Source organism: Exophiala oligosperma (genome assembly GCF_000835515.1).
Source record: "Exophiala oligosperma strain CBS 72588 unplaced genomic scaffold supercont1.3, whole genome shotgun sequence".
Taxonomy (NCBI): Eukaryota; Fungi; Ascomycota; class Eurotiomycetes; order Chaetothyriales; family Herpotrichiellaceae; genus Exophiala; species Exophiala oligosperma.
In genome coordinates this window covers 2,448,425-2,460,726 of record NW_015622820.1, presented here as the reverse complement: position 1 = coordinate 2,460,726, position 12,302 = coordinate 2,448,425, and the positions used below count along the sequence as shown (strand labels likewise).

Here is a 12,302-nt window from a genome sequence, read left to right as displayed (position 1 = left end):
TTCTGATCAATCAATCTACGAGATCAACGAGTGAACGAGTACGAGTTACGGAGTATCCTCTGTCCATCTACATACAAAGAGAAATACTCCGTATGTCGGTCTAGACTCTGATGTCTAGAATGTCAATGTCAATTTCTGCATGTCCTGGCATCCTGGTCACTTCTAGACAGGACCTCCAAAAGGATCCAGTTCAATATTGTCTACTAGTGATGCAACAGTAACAGCTGCAGCTGCATTGATGCCCAAAAGTAATCTTACGATATTCCTGTCGGAATGTGAGAAATTGTGTTTCGCTTCTGTATCGAAGTCTCCTCGATACGGGGTACGGAGTACAGTGGGATGGGAACAATGAAAGTTGACACATTCGTTTACCTAGTCCGGACCACAAAAATGGCTTGACTCTGGTCCGATGAATGCACTGTTATGGCTTAGAGGTCAACTAACAATACATCGCCGCATGGACGGACCGGATGCTCGAAGCCGTCTCGCCTCGTCAAGGACCGTGGAGAAAATGCCATCTAGAGACATTCGCCGAGTAGTGACCCTTGACTGGGTTGTGTTATGTGCATCTCTTTTCGCCTTTTCCTGCATCTTGATGCTTGATACTTCGTAGTGGCAAAGGCTAGAGCATCAGAACGGACAATGTGGACCCAGGTGTTTAGGCCGCACGGCTCGTACTCGGCGGACTCAGCTTCGCCTCGATGTCAAGAAATGTGTTGTGTGAAAGGCAGAGGTCTGCTCTGTATTATCTGCAGCCCACCAAGATCTTCATTGCAGGGCAGTTTGCTGCATCGTATTCCCCTGCTCTCAACTGGAGATTGTCATGCGAGTTCAAAGAGGATATTCATCGACAAGGGGTCCGGACGACGCATCCAGATTGGAATCTTTGAGCTCTGCGTAGTAGTGATCAATCGAAGAGAGGAATATCTTGCTGCGAGTGTCCTGCACATCAGCGCACCACTTTCCACACTATCTCTTTCCCCGTCCCATCCCCGGCTCTTCTAAATGCTCTAGAGGCGCAGCGGAAGGGGATGCCGGTATTCCCTCCTAGCCACGGTACAAGGGCCCACAGACGGTTAGGAATGGCTTGAGAAGAAGGTCATCTAGGCCCACGAGTGGTAGGTAGAGCATGCGGCTAGAGACTGGGCCACGGTGGCCATGAAAAGCAGGGTCTAGGGTATACGGAGTAAAGAGCGTGGCAATCAATCAACCCGCTCGACTCCTAAGAATGTGTCTTTCCACACCTGGTGATAGAGAAAGAGAAGGGAAAAGCATTTTGATTGTAGTATCACGGAGCCACACCATTGACAACGGCGCTCATAGTCCGACGATCCGGTCAGGGGGGGTCCGCAGTGAATCCCCTCGTAAGGGTAAAATTTGCAAGGAGAGGAGAAGGAGAAAAGGACGATGCCTCAATCTCAAAGGGCAAACTCGCACACTCCGAACACAGTACGTGGTTCTATTGGACTCACCCTCTCTCTTCCTCTCTCACTCGTGACGGGCTGAAACTCCGCGTCAGCCCAAGTCGGTGCCGCGGATCCTCTCGGTTATTGAAGCCCTTTCCGAGAGGGAGGTGTGGATTAGGGGGTGTGTGAAAAAAGAGCAAGGGTGTAGGGTACGGAGTAGCCTGGGAATAAATTGAGATGATGGACAAGAAGACGACGAGGAGGGCAGGATAGCAAAAAACTTTGTTGGACAGGAAACCTTTACCCGTTGTTGGTGTTGGCTGAAAACAATTTCGTTGCGGATCGGCAGGGACGTTCAGTATACAGAAATATTCCACCCAATGACCATTGTCGCACTGTTTCTGTGCAGCCTCACTTTTTGCTCAACCCCGGACACACTCTTGCTCAGAAGGGTCTGTGATCGACGAGATCTACGCCTCATGTCTCGCCTCGTCATTGAAGACACTTCTGCAGAGTTCTTTTGGCCGAAGTCATCTAGACGCTGTCAAAAACCATGCCCTCTCGTCTCTGCCGACTGCGCTGGTACAATTCGAGATCACCGCAGAACCACAGGGATCTGAGTGTGCCTCTCTCAGTATCTTATTCTCCATCATACTATTGGTATCAAGTTGCTTAATACATACACAACAATGGCTATCTCGTTCATCAAGATATCTTTGCTAAAAAGAGGGAGAGAGAGAAATAGAAATGAAACTATATACTCGTGCCCTCTTCAACTACAATATCCTTCGATTCTGTTCCTTTCCATCGAGTGTGCTTCCCTCAGAATACCCATTCCCCGCCCCATCCATTCCGCACAGATAAAGAGAAGGAAAAGCCATCATATCCTACACAACAGCGTAGCTCCCCGCCACGCGTTCAAAGGGACAAAAAACCGAAATAGAATAAGTTCACCGGTGGAACCACTTCGCTTGCTCGCTTGCGCTCATCATCTCTTTCTTCCTATGCAAACATGCCCTCATGAGATGAAAATGGGAGATTTGCGGTGAGGCTTGGGGTGTGTCTAAGGGTGTCATCATCTGCACGCGCAGATTATTTCCGTGGCCAGAATAGAGATTTTCGTAGAGCCAGCCGCTCTCATTCACCTGTCAGGCTGGTGTCGTGGGACTTTGGTTAAAAAAAACAAAAAAAACATACTACTCCTGGATCCTGCTATGCAGCCCATGGTCCGGGACATTGCGCTGGATCGTTGGTCTTGCTGAGGTACCATACTTGCTTGTGTGTCTGTGTTCCCATCTCACCTAGTGCTCCTCGCTCATGTCGAAAGGAATGTCCAATTGTGGTTTGCGTTAAAAACAGTGATTGTATGCCGATACTGATTGATGTTCAAAGGAATGTCACAAGAAACGTATCAAAAGATGGTGAGAAACCTGAACATGTAGTCCTGGCTCAAGTAGAGATCCCGAGGATGGTCCTTTTCTTCGAGATACGTGGGCTGTCCATGATGTCCATAGGATGCAAGCCGCCCGGGAGTAACGTGTTGGATGGAGATCGCAGCAGCTTCAATTTCTCCATCAATTTGCCAATTGCCAAGTAGTCATCTGGCTCAGCAACGTTAGGATGCTGTTCCAAAAGTGCCTTGATTGCATGGAGGGCCCGAATGTTGTCATCTTCAGCGGGAGATGCAGGATGACTAACCGGGGACGTATCTGCGGATTTAGGTAGTGGCGGTGGGGGCATTGGTGAGAAGCGTGCTTGCTCAGGATAGTGTATATCAGGCACGCTCTTATGTCTTTTCATCATCTGTCGTGGGTCGATACCAGATAGCCCGCTGTCACATGTAGAGCTCAATGATCGCACCGGCAGGGACGGAGCTTTACCTGAAGACGACGAGGGGCGTGACTCAACACCAATATCGGGGACGTGAGAAAAGGTCTGGCTCCTCTGGCGGCTTGAATTGCTCCTGTTGTCGGACATGGCTTCCATCATGGAAAATCCGTCTGGGTCTGCCTGCGATAATTCCGGAGAGAGGGGAGACAGCAAGTTTCTCAGGGCCGGTTCTCCTAAGTCGTGGTCCATGTATGGTGAATGATCATGAGAGTCCTTTCCTGTGTCGAAGTCGAAAAATTCATGTGTATCTTCCCTTTTGAGGCGCAGTTCATCAATTGTGGACATTGCAGGCGAAACCAGTCCGTTTGATGATGTTGGAGATTCATCTGCAGGTGTATGCGACAAGGACGTTGTGCTGGAATCAATTAAGGTGAGCTCACAATCGGCTCTCTGGCTGGAAACTAGATGATTTTTGCGTTTGAAAGCCTCCAGCCACGCGGCACTGGATACTACGGCCTGATCGCTTCTGCTGAATGAAAATACCTTCACTTGTTTGCGAAGGTCTTCATCCGTGATGGGCGTTCCTTTGATTTGCTGCTTCTTGACCCAGTTCGTCAATGTTTTTTCAAAGTCTGGGAGCTTTGCCTTCGACTTCTTTACACTAGGGCTCGTGCTTTCTTCCTTGGATTGGGGGTTCATGTATCTCTCCCGCTGTCGCAGAATCTTTGACACGGTGCTATTGCATATCAGTAGATACTTCGACAGATTCGACTTCACAAGCGTACCTCCTCTCGACATTGAATTTGGCTATCAAAGATCAGAGAAAACCCTGGATTAAGCGAGGGTCACATACCTCCAATTTGTGTCTGTTTCATACTTGGATTTTGCTCCGCTTCGATACACATCTGACGGCGTTCGTCGTCCGTCAGCTTGCGCCTCGAAGTGTTGGTTTTGGCGCTTGTTGGAGTGGCATCCGATGCCGTGCTTGCAGACAACGGCGTTTGCAGAGATCCAGACGTTCCCACTGGTGTATGGTAAGATGGTGGTGGCTGCTGGCTCGCCAACATGCTGGGCCACAGTCCATTATGTGCTGTCATCAAAGGTGGTAGCATTTGAGGTTGAGACGCAGCGAACGGCGAAGGCCGATGCATAGTGTACGACGGCTCCAAAGGCATTGGATTTGGTGTCTGATAATCGAATGATGACAGCTCTTGCATTGGTGACACCGATGTTTGAGGGCTCGTAGAGTAAGAGCTAGGGAGGCTCATCCACCCATTCTGGTCGTAGCCAGATGCTTGAGAGTCCTGTTGCTCTGGCGGCATGATCATCAAGGCCTGCATTGGCGCTCAAGCCTTTTAAGCGTGCTTTGATGGTTAACCTGATATACTGCTATGACGATGCATGCCAGTGGACCAGTGTCGTTGCACGCACATGCAGGTATCCGTCAAGTCCACACAAGCACCTGAATGCGAGATGTGTTCAAGAGTCCAGACAATAGAGCAACGAGAAAATGTTAGGACGAGGAAGAGGCAAAGGTGCCAGGACTATCCCAACACTAGCTTACTTGGTGAGAAAACCAGAAGCATATGAAAGAGGGAGGTCGTCTTGATGGTGGGCGCTGTGGAGGTGCTATGAGTGTGGGATGAGAACCGGCCGTTCTGATCGAAGCACAAGCACCGGGGGGTGACTTGACGGCGAGAGCGTCGGACTAGGGTATGTGCTGAACTAGGGCCTGAACAAGAGCCAAAAGGGAAAGCGACAGGGCTCGCTTTATGTGTGTGAGGGGTGCCTCCTTAGGCTGCAGAAAGTCGGCAGGGTTTCTGTACAGGGTACGTCGTGTTTGGTCAAACCCGACAGCTCGAACGGGAGAGAGGTTGCGAAGGGTGCGATTCTGCTATTCCGTCTCTCTTAGGTCAACAGTCACTCCAACAATATGTCACTTCACATATGAAGGCGTGCCTGTCTTGATGAATACAATTTGTACAATAGACAAGGAGAGCTTTCTCAATCGTGAGGTGTGGGTGCTAACACGGTGGGCGGCACCACGGCCTATAAAGCGGGAGGCTTAGGGAAGGCTAGCGGGCGGCACCTTGAAGGAACGGGCCTAAGGGGATCTCGGTTAGCTCAAGTAATGATGTTCGTCCGGGAGGTATGGACAGTACAGTAAATAGGTCGGATAGCGATGCTTGTCCTGTTTATTCCTCCTTGCGATCAGGACCCGCTAAACAATTGCTCCCTGGACAGCCACCAAGTATCACCGGAACTCGAATGCTTGCAGTAGAGATTGGGGATAAGCACCTTCGGTCGGGCGTCATGTAGTGGACCGGATATTGGTCCCCAGGTATAGTAGATTCCTTAAAGCAGGTCGCAAATCCCAGCAGTGGTGGCGAGGCAATTTGAAACAAAAAGGGAAAGTAAAATGTTAAGGAGCAGTGAGCGAGGGCGCCTATTCAAATGTTAAGAGCTGCCGTTTTGTGTAAACCCCTGTTCACCTCTTCCTGGGCTTCATCATTCTGCGTTAGGGTTAACTCGCACTCGTACTTGCGGTTTCCAATAGTGCCCCATGCGACATGGAAAGGAAGTGCGACGAAAGCGCATCGAATGACAATGCAATGCCAGAGGAAACGTTTAAGCATTTCTTCGGGCGAGCTGATAAAGGCCAGCTATAGCCTGTGCACGCCTCGAGCGGGTGTCTAGCCTTTCGACGGACCGTCCGTAGCCGAAGCAATGACGCGGGTGATCTAAGGACCACAGCGATCATTCGGCCCACAGATCGTCCAAGTACTCAATCGCATGGCCAGCCTCTGATGGAGACGTCTTACTTGGAAGAGAGTGACCTTGGTGTCGTAAAGCGGAGGACCGGGGGCACCGAGTGGTACTTGACTGGACGCGCCTCGAAGATAATGTATTGTACCGTACGAGGACCGCCTGACGAACATGACGATACGGTTCGTAGTCAAGGGCGGTATTATTGACCTCGTGGGGGGGGGGGACCACAACCGTGCCGTACAGTAGACCAGTCCTTGAACAATGCCAATCCAACATGCTTGTGCAACCGATGCGTGGGTCGCCGGAAGCAGGTTGACACTGGCTGACTCGGCGTCAGTGATGAGGAAGGAAAGTGAGATGAGGTGCTCAAGGCGACGTGCTTCCCATTATGCTCTAGTCGCTCTGGCCTTCTCGCCAGGCACCGTTTTGGGGCAGCCACCTAGTCAAAAGGTGAAAGGCGTTTCCCCCGAATCTGGCGTTATCAGCACCTTGGTGGAGAGCATGAGGAGGACCAACGAGCAGCTTGAAACGCATTCTTTGGGCGTGAATGGCCCGATGGAAGGCCTCGGCGCCAAACCCATGGACGATAGGCAAATCATAAGACGAGAGGGCCAAAAATGACCTGCTCATGGCCCAAGTGACCCTGTCTCTCGTGAGAAAGTCCAGTCCGAGAGGCAGCGAGGTCGGCAAGCTCGAAGCTAGAGAAGCCACTGCAGCAGATACTGGAGCATGGCGTAACAATTCGTCGCTCACAGAGAACAGGGAGTGAAATTCTCAATTATCAGTGCCTAGTCGCCTCCGTTGACGAGGAAGAAAAGAGTGAGAAGGGAAATTCATTGGAAGTGGGAGCGAGGGATCTTGCATTCTTTCTCCACAAACCGCGCAACCAGCCACTTGCCATTCGACCCCCCTCAAATATTGTGTATCGTATCCAGCAATGTTCGCTCGCCTACTGCGTATTCCCTGCTATTGTCTACTGCTAGTCCCAGTGACTCCTCAATTTCTGCCCAACGTGAGCATGGGATAGTGAATTGAGTGGATATCTCACTGAGCTCATCTGCAACCCTGTCTTCCCGTGTGCTAATCGACACAGACGTACGGCTACGGAGTATACACACACACACATACTCTCTCCATCCCCTCACACCATCTGAGCCAAGCCGAAAGCCAACACGAAAAATCTTCTCAATATCCCCAGCTCCTGCTCGATATTAGCAACAATGGTGCTGTAATGATGCTAGAAGCACCCGTAAGACTCAAAATCGCCTTCTCCATAGCCCGCGCGCGGCTCGGAGCGTGAGAACGTGAAGACTATTGTCCGGGCGGCTACGGGGAAGGTGTCTTGTGGACCAGGTGGCGGGGCTTTGGGCGAACAGCCGGGACCAGGATGTGTTGTCTTCAGTGCCTCCCAGTAGCGCATGCCAAATGTGGCTTTGGGATGTGCCCAAGCCACCTTACTCCTGATGCAGAGTGAAGTTGCGCATGCACAGACAAGGAGCAGTAGTCGGGGGATGGATATGTCAAAACCCCAGTCTCGTCAGCCCACGAGTTTGACACCTGCAGGTACAAGGAATGCACAGGAGATCCATGCACCGTGGCTGCATGAGGGCAAGCCCGCAGAACGTTGTGCAGCCTTTACGGAGTTTATTGAACTGTGCCTCACGGCCACCAATGACTGTCTCAATCTCTTGAAAAATCCCCCAAACTGGCTGTCGCTCCGGTCAGGGTCGCTGCGGTCTCAGACTTGCATGAAGTGAGCTTGTGAATACACGGACTAGGCTTGCTAAGGCAATTTGGCTTCTGTTGACCAGCATGAAGGCGTTCGGAGTGCATGCAGCTATCCGCAAACCTCAAGGAGGCCTTCTCTAGCCCAGCATGTATCGGTTTGTTTGGTGCTAATGCTTCTGAGGCTCTTCTCATACTCTGGCCATCTCCATAGCCTCCTGGAATCAGCCGAGGATGGCCGCCACCAACCTACGCTATCCTGTTTGACTTTCGGATCCAGCTACAACTTTGTTTCAACTCCTTGTACTTTTGCCTCAACATCACCGCCCGTCTATGGGTTGACTGGCCCTGAAAAGTGCCATTTCCCGGTCGCTGCAGGAGTGTGCAGATCCAGATCCCAAGGCATTTGACTTTCTGACCGAAGAAGCAGCGTGGAGAGATGGTCAAAGTTGGGCCTGCGAGAGACTAGCAAAGGGCCTGGCCTTTCCGAGCTCGCGCCTTTGGAGCCTGGATCCGTTAGTACAATAGATACATTGATAGCTGGGTAGACCCAGGCGCTGATCACTAGCGACGGCTAGGAAGTCGAGATCCGGCCGGCGGGGATGGGCGGAAGGCGAGACATCTAGCCTTATCGAGCGGAAACGGGTCTCAGGCCTTGATACAAGCTTCAACCTGGTCAAGGGTGAGAGGAAGCGAAGACAATATCAGGTCATAGGCAGGCACCATGGCGGACGCAGTGTATCACTTTTTGATTATGGTAACTGGGAATCTGATCAGCTAATGAAGCAGGAAAGGGGGCAGGGGACTGGGACTGGGACCTACCGATGTCTTCGTCCGCCAATTCATGCTGCAGACCCACTCGTTGAGGTTGGTGCTTCACAGAGCGGCCATAAACAACGGCATGCTTGAATTGCTCAAGGATGGACCTGTGGATTTGGTTGCACTGGCGCACGTTAGTGGGAGCCCAATTCACCGGGCAGGAGATTACTGACAAAGTCTTCGACCGTGGAAGCATTCCTCCTCAGAACTACCGGAGCAGAATAATCGGGTTGCTTGCCCTTCGGCTTGGTATACACTCGTTTGAGTTGAAGCTTTTCCCACATCAACTCAAGCAACTCGTCAATGTTCCAGCCGTGTTCAGAACTGATGGGACAAGCATTCGGAATGCGGTATAAGAGGTCCAACTCCTCAATTGAAATCGAGTCAATCTTGTTGAGAGCATAGATGACGGGTATGTAACTTCTGCTTTTGGCTTCCAGAACATCAATCAAATCATCAATTGTGGCGTCACAGCGAATCGCAATATCTGCCGAGTTGATGCGGTACTCGTTCATGACGGCCTTGATCTCGTCGTGGTCTATGTGAGTCAGAGGGACTGTGTTGGTGATGTTGAGGCCGCCCTTATCCTTCTTCTTGAAGACGATATTAGGCGGCTCCTTATTAATTCGAATGCCAAATCCTTCCAGCTCGTTCTCAATGACACGCTTGTCAGTCAAAGGCTTATTCACGTCAAGGACAATGAAGATCAGATGGCAGGTTTTCGCCACGGCAATGACCTGACGACCCCGGCCCTTGCCATCCTTGGCTCCTTGGATGATACCAGGCAAGTCCAGCATTTGAATAGCTGCACCGTTGTACATGACTTGGCCCGGAACGGTGGTCAAGGTGGTGAATTCGTATGCAGCCGCTTCAGAGTGCTGCCCTGTTAGACGGCTCATGAGCGTCGATTTACCGACAGAAGGAAAGCCAATGAAGCCGACTGAAGCGACGCCAGTCCTGGCCACATCGAAGCCGCTGCCACCACCTCCTCCTGACGATGAAGGGGTCAACAGTTCCCTCTTCAGCTTTGCCAATTTTGCCTTAAGTTGGCCCAGATGAAAAGATGTGGCTTTGTTCTTCTGCGTCTTGGCCATTTCGGCCTCAATATCCTTGATCTTGTCTACTGTGGTCGCCATTTCGTCCGAAAGGGGCTAATTACCGCTCAGGGAGCAAGGCTAGGGAGAGCGCCCGAGGAGGGAGGGAGACGGCAGGCGAGGATCTTCTTTTTTCGTGGGATGAAGCCAGAGATGGCCCACTACGATTACTTTCCGTGGAAGGATTCGAAGTGAGGCGCGGGAGGGTTTGAGAAGTCGAAAATGTGTGAAATAGCCGAGCGCTGTGTAACAAGTCTTTGGGAAATTTTGTGCGACGTGAAGACGAAAGTGTACGAGTGTTGGATTGTTGGTGGTTGAATTGAATGACGAAGGGAAACGGAAAATGTTGCCCGACTTTCGTTAGTGTAGTAGGTTTCTCGTGGGCGCCATCATGAGTACTCGTATTTGCCCCGCGGTGCAAGGCCCTTGTACTCCTAGGCGCTAGCCACAGGCGACAAAAGCTGTTGGTGACGCCTAATAAGGGTCGCTTAGTAGGGCCGTGGCGGAGCGTCTCCCTATGAGTTCTTGCGCCCAAGTCGCCAAATACCGCAAAGCAATGAGGTAATCGCAAGTCATGTGACTTTGCTGCAATTTGTGTGGTTCTTCCCCGTATTCGTACCTGAATTTTCTCGCTTAGGATTTTTTTGGTTCAAGTCATTGCCATAGTACGACATTCGACTGCTTTTTACCAGAATTTGCCCACCTCTCTACCTTCATATCTGAGTCTATTCCATTCATTATACAAACGAAGGCACACGTCAGGTCATAGTCTACGTCGCTGAGCATGTTTTACGCAACTCATTGAAAAGGCCACGTTGGCCCAAGCCAATCATTCATCCAGACCCCGAATATCCGTTACATTCCGTTCGGTGTCTTGATATTCTGGTCCCCGACAACCCAATAACAAGTATCAAACCAGATCAGATCAGCCCTTCATCTATCGATCAGCTGCAGCCATCCTGAGTCAACAAGTACTGTACGAGGTCAGCTGCTTCAAGCGTCATATAAAGTATCTACGAAAGGGTCAATGTGTAAGTCGAAGGCAACGCTCTTCTTGCCATGATCATTCTGGAATCCCTAGCCGTCGACCCTGAACCTCAACCTCCATTACTTGCATGAAGGCTCGTGTCTGCCTTGACAGGTTCTGCAGACAATCACCTCGCGTAACATCCCGGTAAGAAGGTTTTCTTATCTGGCAAGAAGACGCACACCGCCAGACGCATGGTTGCTTGACTTGACCTACTTCGGACGGCCACATATATTTCAATCGCCCAATCTCTCCTTGTTCTTTTTCTAAGATACCCATCTCACTCTCTTTTCTTTTTCATCCTCATTCTCAACACAATAATACATCGGCCTCCTCCAAAACATGTTAGCCCACCCACCACACGCCATCAGCAACGAGAACCAACTGGTGGATGCATATCCGCCGAAAGCTTGTGCAACACAGCAATCTCACCGCGACAATACGTCGAATGATTTTCACCGTCTCGTCCGTGCCCTCTCAGACGTCCTAGGTCCATCGTCGGGCATCAACTCAGAAGATGTTGACGAGAACGACCTTATCCGGCTGATGGAGGAGTACGACTCCCAGGAGGGCGACTGGGGCCGGTATGCCTTCTCCGACCCAAGCCGAAACTATACTCGAAATCTTGTGGACGAAGGGAATGGCAAGTCCAACCTTCTGCTCCTTGTCTGGAATCCTTGCAAATCTAGTCCGATCCACGATCATGCCGATGCGCACTGCGTCATGAAGGTCCTCAAAGGCAATCTCAAGGAGACCTTGTATTCGGTGCCGCCAGGTCAAAGCGACAGTGACTGCAGTTCTTCCGGTTCCGCCACGCCGCCACAAATTGTCAAGGAGACGTTGTATCACGAGAATCAAGTCACATATATTTCAGACAAGATTGGCGTCCACAAAATCTCCAACCCGTCACTTACCGAGGTGGCTATATCTCTGCATCTGTACACGCCTCCCCATGCAGCCCACTACGGTTTCAACGTATTTGACGAGAAGACTGGAAAACCGACCCATATTCAACAAGCCGGGTTCTTCTCTGATCGAGGCAAGGTGATTGAGAAGTGCAAGTTTGGTTCGTTCTAGGTGTTCCTTTTGCATTGCACGCTCGTCACGGCTCTTGTGAAGCCTGATAATTATGAGGTGTTCAGGAAGGTCATTGGCGTACACAATATTGTGTGAGGGGGAAGCATGAGTGCGAACAAAGCCCTGATATGGAGTAATAATGCGGTTCAATCCCCTGAGGTTTTTGGACTTGTCATCTGGTTTTCAACACGTCAGGGATTCGTGTGGTTGGAGTAGGGTACGGCGATGGAAATGCTCTTTCGGTTTTTAAAACAGATACCCAGAAGCTCAAGTCGTCCCCTCAATATATGGGACGCAAAACTACAGTCTATCAAAACCAAAAAAATTTGAATCGTATTCCCGTTTCTCCTACAACGGCTGCCCTTCTGCTTACTGAGCACGCGCGGATACGACGAATTGAGCAGATAGCCAGACATCCCAAAGTTCCCTTCCCGGGGCTCGGACAAGCTATCTACAGTACGAGCCCATATACTCCGTACTAATACAACAGAAACCCTTGTGAGTTACGAGTTTATGGGAGGCCCACAACCACCTTTGCCAATTTGTGGTCCTTGG

At 50.8% G+C, this 12,302-nt stretch overlaps 4 protein-coding genes across 4 annotated transcripts; 2 read left to right on the top strand and 2 right to left on the bottom strand.

The window, feature by feature from the left end:
* Nucleotides 1-2,192: 2,192 nt before the first annotated feature.
* Nucleotides 2,193-6,218, bottom strand: PV06_03658 (uncharacterized protein). Its single transcript, XM_016404467.1, has 4 exons — nt 5,399-6,218; nt 4,090-5,340; nt 4,022-4,043; nt 2,193-3,972 (listed from the first exon to the last, which is right to left on the bottom strand). The coding sequence occupies exons 2-4, from the start codon at nt 4,574-4,576 to the stop codon at nt 2,856-2,858; spliced, it is 1,626 nt and encodes a 541-aa protein (XP_016265472.1). The 5' UTR covers nt 4,577-5,340; nt 5,399-6,218; the 3' UTR covers nt 2,193-2,855.
* Nucleotides 6,219-6,266: 48 nt separating this feature from the next.
* Nucleotides 6,267-6,626, top strand: PV06_03657 (uncharacterized protein; the record flags this gene model as incomplete). Its single annotated transcript, XM_016404466.1, has 1 exon — nt 6,267-6,626. The coding sequence occupies one exon, from the start codon at nt 6,267-6,269 to the stop codon at nt 6,624-6,626; it is 360 nt and encodes a 119-aa protein (XP_016265471.1).
* Nucleotides 6,627-6,827: 201 nt separating this feature from the next.
* On the bottom strand, nt 6,828-10,095 carry PV06_03656 (ribosome-interacting GTPase 1). The gene is made up of 3 exons (XM_016404465.1): nt 8,723-10,095; nt 8,553-8,673; nt 6,828-8,491 (listed from the first exon to the last, which is right to left on the bottom strand). Exons 1-3 carry the CDS (start codon nt 9,683-9,685, stop codon nt 8,472-8,474), a joined length of 1,104 nt encoding a protein of 367 aa, XP_016265470.1. The 5' UTR covers nt 9,686-10,095; the 3' UTR covers nt 6,828-8,471.
* Nucleotides 10,096-10,311: 216 nt separating this feature from the next.
* Nucleotides 10,312-12,162, top strand: PV06_03655 (uncharacterized protein). The gene has a single exon (XM_016404464.1). It carries the CDS (start codon nt 11,013-11,015, stop codon nt 11,745-11,747), a length of 735 nt encoding a protein of 244 aa, XP_016265469.1. The 5' UTR covers nt 10,312-11,012; the 3' UTR covers nt 11,748-12,162.
* The last annotated feature ends 140 nt before the right edge of the window (nt 12,163-12,302 follow it).